Here is a 9,341-nt window from a genome sequence, read left to right on the forward strand (position 1 = left end):
AACTTGCTTAAAAGTTACTCGGTACTTCAATCTATACAAAGAACCAAAGTGACAAGTTCATGTTAAAAACTTCAGTTTCACTGAGTCTGTACTTTTAAGTTATTACCTTGAATCAAGAGAAGTAAAAAGTTGATCAAACTGTTTCTCCAGGACCTCTATAAGACTGACTGTTTCCTCTTTTGTTTGATTGTGTATGTGTTCCAGCATCTGGGAAGAACATAATACAAAGATCTAATTTGGTATTTTTATTTTGTAGAAATTGTACTGTTCAAATAATTTTAAAATTAAAAGGTACTTTTTGAACTTTTCAAAGTAGCCATACAAGAGAAGATTAGGTGATAAAAATGGAATAAGTTACAAAGTTCAACTTTAAATCCTGGTACTTGTCAGCAAGATCACATCTTTGTTGGCACTGTGCACTGATAAACTAGAAAAAAGGCCTAGAAAATTCACTAAGTTTTCTAAATTTCTTAATCCTTTTTATTATTATAGGAAGAGTCATTCTGGATAGCTGAATTTCTCTCTAGCAGGATTCCTTAAATGAAAAAAACTTAATACATAATATTAAACATACTTGAAGTAAAATGTTAAGTATTCCACGTTTGCATTTTTTGAACAAAGAATTGTTACTTGAGATCTCTAATCCTTTTTTTTCCCTTCCATCTTCCCCCTTTTAAAACAGGAATGTCTGTCTATCCTATACCTGTCCAACCAAAATATTTTAGAAGCAGAATAATTATCTAGTTTCATAGGTTCATGGTTGGAGAGGAATTTTACCCCCAAATGAATCATACCCTGAGTCTCAGCCATACCTGATTTAGAAGATATTTAGGTGAGATTTTGGACTTGATGCTGGAATAGATTTAAGACTATGTTGGGATGGGATCTAAGACTAGATAGGTGAATGTATTTTACATTTAGAGGACAAGAATATGGGGGGGGTGGTTAGAGAGCAGACTGTTATAGGTTGAATTTTGCTACCCCCCCATTCATGCTGAAGTCTTAACTCCTGTATCAGCTATATATATATATATATATTTTTTTTAAAGATTTTGTTTATTTATTTGACAAAGACAGTGAAAGAGGAAACACAAACAGGGGAGGAGGGAGAGAGAGAAGCAGACTCCCAACTGAGCAGGGAACCCAATGCGGGGCTCGATCCCAGGACCCCGAGATCACGACCTGAGCCGAAGGCAGATGTTTAATGACTGAGCCACCCAGGCATCCCTCAGATATATTCTTTGTTGCAAATTTGTTGTTGCTGGGTGCTTAGGAGCTTGTTCTTTGTCACCAAGTGAGTCTCTTTTGGGGGGAGATGGGGTAAAGGAGGAAAGAAAATAAGATTCTTTGTGTAAGGGTAGACAGCCAACTAATGAGCAATGTTGGAAAGATGGTCTGTAATACTTCTGAGACAAAATTCAGCTCACAGCAAGAAAAAAAAAATCATGGTTCCTTAATAGTGCTCCAATTTCAGTCCACTTACATAATAATGCCACAAAACGAATCCTAGCAGGCCATGGAAATTTTCTATTCTTTTGTATGTTCCTCTGTTACTGGATTATCATGCTCAGTAACTTAGTGCTAAGCTCTAACTTCAGTAATATACGTCCAAATATACACATTTAAAGAGAATATGCCTTAATTCACTATAGAATTTAATCACTTAAAATGCTTACTTTTACAGCAACACTTAATTGCTCAAAACTATAGCCTGCTATCTTCAATGCTTCATCAATTTCTTCTGCAGTTTTAGTTTCCTAAGAAGGGGAAGAGGGTCCACATACAAATATAAAATAAAAAATATAAAAATAGATGGTTATATACATTATATTAGTTGTAAACATACCAAGCTACAATTTTGATTACAAATGTAACACAGACCATGAGAGAAACCAAGTAACAAAAATGACACTCTTAATCTTATATCCAGAAATTTAAAAACTACTAGCATTTTGATTAGAGATTATAGTATTCCTGACTTTTTTTTAGAGAACTTTTTGAAAAATTGGTATATTTTGTGTAATCGTTTTTCAACTTAAAACTATCTTGAAAAATGTATCATGGTAATTAATGTACACACTAAAAAAAAGTTTTTAAAGAAGATTATAATTTGGGTATGTTAAAACTTAAAAGATATCAAGATCAAGTGATTTCTCCTTTCCCCTAGTTCATTAAAGATCTCTTTAATAATAGCATTTTGGAATTTGTTCTATTTCTGATCTTAAACTAAATACATTATTTAAAGTTATAGAAAAAGGTGAAATTCAGTCTTCCAACACTAACATCATCATCATCACAGTGAATTAATTAGGCCTTTTGGATGTCATTAAAATGATTGGAAAAATTACATTGAGAATTTAGAAACCTGTACTTTATACAAGTTTCATATTATCTAGATTCAATAACTAGGTTCAAAGGGAAGAAGCTACATATGGTTAAATATTAGGAACACTAATAGAATTGGTCAAAGGGAGAACGGCTTGCCTCAGGAAAAACGAGAATTGTTCAAGCATACTTAGAATAAGAGATTCAAGTAAAAAATGTACGTTTACCTCACCTTTACGCTTCCAAAAAAACCCCCTGTAATTATAGCAACCTTGAGAGGAGAGAAGAGTAAAACTACCAGACACAAAGTAAAAATGTTTGGGTTCATCTTACTTCATGAGTAACATTTTTTCATACCGCTATTAGAGATGAGGAGTTCAAAATAGTCCTGTGTGTGGATGTTGAATGTTCTAAACCAATAGTTAGCTGATCAGAAGTCTTTTTAAAGTCCTGAGAACAAATCTTTATCCTGAAAAATGTCAAGTACATTATTTTAAATACCACATTAATATAACAATTTTAAACTTCTATTCTGATTGTTACTGTCAAAAATAAATCACATGACAACTTTTAATAACAATTACAATGAGTTCTCAGTCATTGAGAACTGTCATCATCCATGATATCTCAGTCATCATCCAAAGAGAGGGAAACATGGTTAAATATGCTTCCATATGAAACTTAATTTTACCAAGGGGCATCTGGGTGGCTCAGTCATTAAGCATCTGCCTTTGGCTCAGGTCATGATCCCACCTCAGGGTCCTGGGATGAAACCCCGCACTGGGCTCCCTGCTCAGTGGGAAGCCTGCTTCTCCCTCTCCCACTACCCCTCCTTGTGTTCCCTCTCTTACTGTGTTCTCTCTCTGTCAAATAAATAAATAATATCTTTAAAAATGAAACTTAATTTTACCAAGAATTCAGCTTCTTAGCAAATCCCTAAAAAAAAAAAAATTATTATTCCATAGTATAAACTGTGCTAATTACCTCTCCCAATCCTAATTTCTCTCCTTAGCTAATGTTTTTTGGTAGAGAAGTTGACAGTCACTGAACTGTCTTTAAGCTCAATTACTTATACACACATGCCTGCTATTAATATAACATGCTTATGGGTCTAGATAATTTGCAAAAAGGTAATAAATTTACTAGGTAAGTTAATTTGCAAAGAAAAAATTACTTTCATTTCTTATCTAAACATGCTACAGTTTTTGCTTATTTTAAGGTTTTATTTATTTGTCAGAGAGAGACAGAGCTCAAGTACACAAGCAGGGAGAACAGCAGGCAGAGGGAGAAGCAGACTCCCCACTGAGCAAAGAACCTGGTGTGGAACTCGATCCCAGGACCCTGGGATCATGACCTGAGCTAAAAGTGGATGCTTAAATGACTGAACCACCCAGGCATTCTGAGTTTTTGCCTTTTTTTTATCTTTATATTCCCATATTGGCTAACAGACAGTAAGCTCTTGATAAATGTTTGCTAAATAACTTAATCAAAAGCCTGTAATAGTTTATAGAAGAAAGTATGTTTAAACATTACCCTTATAGAGGAAAAAAACAGACTTTAATTTTTAAACGTTCATTACTTTGAAAAGTGAATATTCATGTTCTTGAAAACATGTGAATGCATAAGCCCTTAGGAGTCCATTATTCAATTCCTGTTTCAAAATATTTTTTTTTAAAGATTTTATTTATTTATTTGACAGAGAGAGAGGGATCACAAGTCGGCAGAGAGGCAGGCAGAGACAGAGGGGGAAGCAGGATCCCCGCTGAGCAGAGAGCCCGATGCGGGACTCGATCCCAGGACCCTGAGACCATGACCTGAGCAGAAGACAGAGGCTTAACCCACTGAGCCACCCAGGCGTCCCCGTTTCAAAATATTAAATATAAATTAAAATATAAATCAGGAAGGAAATACATTATTTATTTTTTTTTTTTAAATGTATTTATTTGTTAGAGAGCGAGTGAGCGAGCACAGGGAGACAGAGTGGTAGGCAGAGGCAGAGGGAGAAGCAGGCTCCCTGCCGAGCAAGGAGCCCGATGTGGGACTCGATCCCAGGACGCTGGGATCATGACCTGAGCCGAAGGCAGCCGCTTAACCAACTGAGCCACCCAGGCGCCCCGGAAATACATTATTTTTAAACAGACTTATTCCTCAACACATAAACAACTATTTTAAACCAAACTCTACTGAAATTAGGGAATAGGAGCTTCTAATGTAAGTATACTTGACATGGAGAATTTAAAAAAAAATACAGTAATTTGGAAAAAATTTGAGTATTTTACAATGGATTCATTTACTTCTGAAAGCGAAATTTTACTTTATAACCACACTAGATATTATATATATTTAGACAAGAATATAATCAGATTTAACTTGTGTAAGGTTTAAAAAATCAGAAAATTTCACAAAGAAGTTCAGATTTCTATCTTCACTTGAGGGAATAAAAAGGAAGATTGGCAACACTGGTTTAGTCTTAACACACAGCAATAACTAGCTAGAGCTAAAAAGGGGCCACCTCTTTTGGAGAGGGTAAACCTCTGTCCCCACAATTCATATCACTCATTGTTTAAAATCTACCTCACCCAGTAAGTCATTTGCTGGACTGCTGTAGGTACTCAAATTTGTTGTGGCCACTGACTCACATGGAGCCATAAAGATTCTTAATGATTTACTCTAATCATTTCATTCAGAACGCATGGAGGAAATGGCCAGTGGAATACAAATATAGGGGTTGGCATTCAGTAAGCCTGAACGCCACTGGTCCTGTCAATAACCAGTTGCCAGACTAAGTGGCTTAATAACTATAAGTATTTTGGTTTCTGTCTAAGCACCCATGTATTCCGGACAGAGAAGCTGCATCAGTAATGTGAAAAGCCACTGAATGGTAGTCTAAAAATTTTTGGATTTTATTTAGGTAGGCAATGAAGAAGCATGGAGCAGGGAAGAGTAAGGAAGTATTAAGGAGGTAGTCAAAAAAGAGTAAGAATTAAATAGGATAGTAAAAATGAAAGATAAATGATGGATATGAAAGATACTGTGAAAATTAGTCTGCAGGAGGCAAAATGAAGAAGTTATGAGGAAATTGGGTGATTTACTGATGCTTGGTGCCATTAACAAAATTGAAAGGTTTCAAATGAGGTTGTTCCTTGAAAGTTTCCTGTGTTTCTTTTATTTCCCACGTAATTTATTACTATATTCAATATGCTCTAAAAAGTCAAAATTATACAAAAATATAATTGCCTTCTGAGTAGGGTCTCCATGAATTAACTGGAAGTCTCTTTAATTCTCATGAAGTTATAAAGTAAAACTTTACTATTTTTTCATCGTAATCCATCCCATCCCATCCCATAGTCAACCCTAAATATAAATTTATCTAGTACTGAAACATGATTTCAGAAAAACCATAAAAATGTCAAAAAAAATGTCAAAACATCATGGCATTTCATCTAACAAACATTTATTACATGTTTACTGTATCCAGCAACAGGAATATAGAAAGCAGTAAAATGTGGTCCATGCCCTTACAGGGGCTTATAGACTAACAGAGGGAGACATAAATAAGTAAGTGCAGGGGCGCCTGGGTGGCTCAGTGGGTTAAAGCCTCTGCCTTTTGCTCAGGTCATGGTCTCAGGGTCCTGGCTCTCTGCATCCGGCTCTCTGCTCAGCGGGAATCCTGCTTCCCCCTCTCTCTCTGCCTACCTGTGATCTCTGTCTGTCAAATACATAAATAAAATCTTAAAAAAAAATAAGTAAGTGCAATAAAAAATAACACAGGTGCTGGTCTCCAGCTGGGGTTATGTTTTAAAAAAAATCTCTGCTTCACTAGGTAAAAAAAGAACTTTATAAATATATATGTATACAAAATCCTATTGAAGAAAGGAAAATGAGTAAAAGAACCCCCCCAAATTATTACTCTTCCTTTTATCAATCACCTCTCAAACCACCTCTTTCCAAAGTCCTCTACTATATCATGCTCATGATACTCTTAAGAATTAACACCTTTTGAAAGCCACAGCTCTCAGCGAGCACCAATAACTTTTGCTAGAATGACATTCTCAGCTTTTCTTGCATTCTCCCCCCGCCACACTGAATAAGGACAAACTAATGCTTTTTTAGGAGCTGGAGTCTCCATTTCACTAAGAATTAAGACAAATTATAAAAGAGCACTCTATAATGGGAGATATAGGCTTCCAGATGGAATGAAAAAGTCACTGGAATAAAAAGTACAACACAAGGAATGTAATCAATGATACCGTAATAGTGTAGGTGACAGATGGTAGCTACCCTTGTGGTGAGCATAGCATAACATATAAAGAAGTTGAATCACTATGTTGTATACCTGAAAATAATGTAATAGTGTGTCAACTATATTTAAAAAAATTTATAAAGAGTACTCTATAAACAATGGGCTAGAAACACTTATCTAAAAATGATATTTTATCAGTGATGCTACAATTACCCTTTCAGAAATACACTGAACTTCAAATACTGAAATAAGTACACATAAAACATACTTTTTAGGCTGCAGTTTTTCCATAAAAGAATCTTCTCTGATACATCCATCTGTTGGATAGTATCCTTGTCTCGTATTTATAGTTGTAGCAATCTTAGGACAAAATAATAATAAAAACAAAAACTAGTCATTCATAAATTCTGTTTATCCAGAATTCAAACTGTGCCATTCTTACTAACCTTCTCTTTCAAAGAAAAAATTATATATGTATGATGTTTTTACCCTATTTTAATTTTTTAAGAAATCTACTCTGGCAGTTATTACTTAAATAGAACATTAAAACACTTCATTCTACCACATTCTACAGAATATACTTGTAAAAAGACTTTAAAAATCTACTGTAAAATTTTCACAATGACATTTCCAGTTATGTTCAAAACCTAAAATAATACTTAGGAATAAATTTAGTAAGAAAAATGTAAGTTCTAAGAAAAGAAAACCAAGTAATTTATTGGGATCATACAACAAAAACAGAGTGAATGGAAAATCATTTCAAACTCCTAGACACAAATTTAATATCCTAAATATAACTAATGTAAAATACAAAAAATTAACACAATTCTACAGTTCATACGGAAAATATACTATCTAAGAATTATAAAAATTTTGACATACCATTCAGTAGAGATTTATCCCACCAGAGCATAAAGCTAATGTAATTAAAATGCTAGGGTACTGGCATAATAAATTAATATAATACAGCCACATTTGTATGGGAACTTAATACAGAATACAAGGGGCATTTCAATGAAATAGGATTATTCAACAAACAGTGTTTCTTCATTTTGAAGAAAAAAATTATATGACTATGTTACACCATATAAAATAGATTATAAATATATATATATGTGTGTGTGTATATATATGTGTGTGTGTGTGTGTGTATAAATATCTTAAACACAGTAGAAATACAGAAAACACATATATAACTCTAGGATGGGAAGGTCTGCCTAACCAAAGAAAACCTAGAAACCATGAAGAAGGGAAAAAAATGACTAAAAGAAACATTTCTGAATGGCTAAATGTAATAAAATTAGAAGTGAAAGACTGGGAGAAAATAGTTAGGATATACTGGACAAAGTATGAATATCCCTGTCATATGAAGTATTCTTACAAGTTAGGAAAGACAATTCAAAAGGAAAATGTGCAAAGGATCTGAAGGGATCTATTAAAGGAGGGAAGCTGATAAATCAGCATATGAAAGTGCTCAATTTCACTAATAATCAAGGAATTGAAGTGTAAAGTAAGGATATACTTACTTCGGGAGAAGTGGGGGACTCCATCTCAACTGTCCCCTAAATTTAGCTAGAAACCTACAAAGCCACTTTGAAAACCCATGAAATCAGCCTGAGATATGATTATATACATCTGGATCTCTATGAGGGCAGAGTATCATCGTACAAAGGATGGAGTTGGGATTGCAAAGACAGATACCTGAGAATAAACAGAAGAGGGAGGGAGCCACCAAAGGTAGCCACTGGAAAGTAATACCCCAGCGCAAATGTGTCCTGCATTTGGGAACCAGCAATAGCTTGGAGACCGGTGGCAGCAAGACAGGAAGGGACTGATAACAGCGCTCAAACAGAACAAAGGGGCTTAAGAAACAATTGCCAGGCATCCGCAGGCAAGGATCTAAGCCTACAGTCCCTGGACCACCCATAGCTGCTCCCCTGCCTGCACCTAATAGGGCTTGGTGTGGACTTGAGTCACTGGTCCCTGGGGCTGGCTGCCACCACCCTGGCTGAGAGGACCTGGCTTGGACTGGAGGTCATGGTCCCAGGAAATGCAGGCACTGAGGCGCCGGGGCCAGGCTCATCCAGACCAGTATCGCTTGCAGTTTTGGTGGCACGGGGGTGCAGAAACAATTGGGGGCCTCCATCGACCACTGGGAGTGTCGCCTGGCGAGTGTACCATCTATGGGAGGCTGTGGTATTCAACTGTGCTGGCAGAGGTGGAGTCTGTGTGTTCTGGAGGATTCAGAGAGGAGGAGACTGTGGCTTCTCTCCGAGGTGAGGGTCGGGTACAAACAGTTTACTTTGCTCTGATACTCAGAAAAGGTGCAAAAAGCTGCCAGAGAACAAAAGCCTGAAAAACCCGTTTCCACGGAGCCCATCCCCATAGGGGACAGGGCAACTCCGCCCAAGCAGCACTGACTGAAAAACAATGCAGCAGGCTCTGCCCCCAAAAGACAAGCTGAAAGAACAAGAGGACAACCACCACAGAGGCCCCATAAAACTGTAAAACCCCAACACGAGGAGAAAACAGTATATTGCCTCACAGCCTATATATTGCTTAGATACAATTTTTCTCTTTTTAAATTTCTTCTTATGATTTTTTTTTTTTACCTATCATTTCAACTAGATGTTTAACCCACTGAGCCACCCAGGCGCCCTCAACTAGATGTTTAATATAACATATTCAATAGTAACTTTTAACTTGAACTTTTTCATACCTATATTTTTTTCCTCTTTTCTTAAATATACACAGATATAAGCTTCAGTGTAGT

At 35.9% G+C, this 9,341-nt stretch overlaps 1 protein-coding gene across 1 annotated transcript in view; it reads right to left on the minus strand.

Moving 5' to 3' along the window:
* RNF17 (ring finger protein 17) overlaps window positions 1–9,341 on the minus strand; it is a gene marked incomplete at its 5' end in the record, with an annotated part of 157,618 nt that overhangs the window by 133,987 nt on the left and 14,290 nt on the right. Inside the window, 4 exons of the mRNA XM_080798724.1 lie at window positions 107–207; window positions 1,677–1,757; window positions 2,683–2,794; window positions 6,837–6,928. Of these exons, the coding sequence (XP_080654850.1) occupies window positions 107–207; window positions 1,677–1,757; window positions 2,683–2,794; window positions 6,837–6,928 (386 nt within the window). The remainder of the gene's footprint in view (window positions 1–106; window positions 208–1,676; window positions 1,758–2,682; window positions 2,795–6,836; window positions 6,929–9,341) is intronic.

Source organism: Martes martes, assembly GCF_963455335.1.
Source record: "Martes martes genome assembly, chromosome: 3".
In the NCBI taxonomy this organism is placed as follows: domain Eukaryota; kingdom Metazoa; phylum Chordata; class Mammalia; order Carnivora; family Mustelidae; genus Martes; species Martes martes.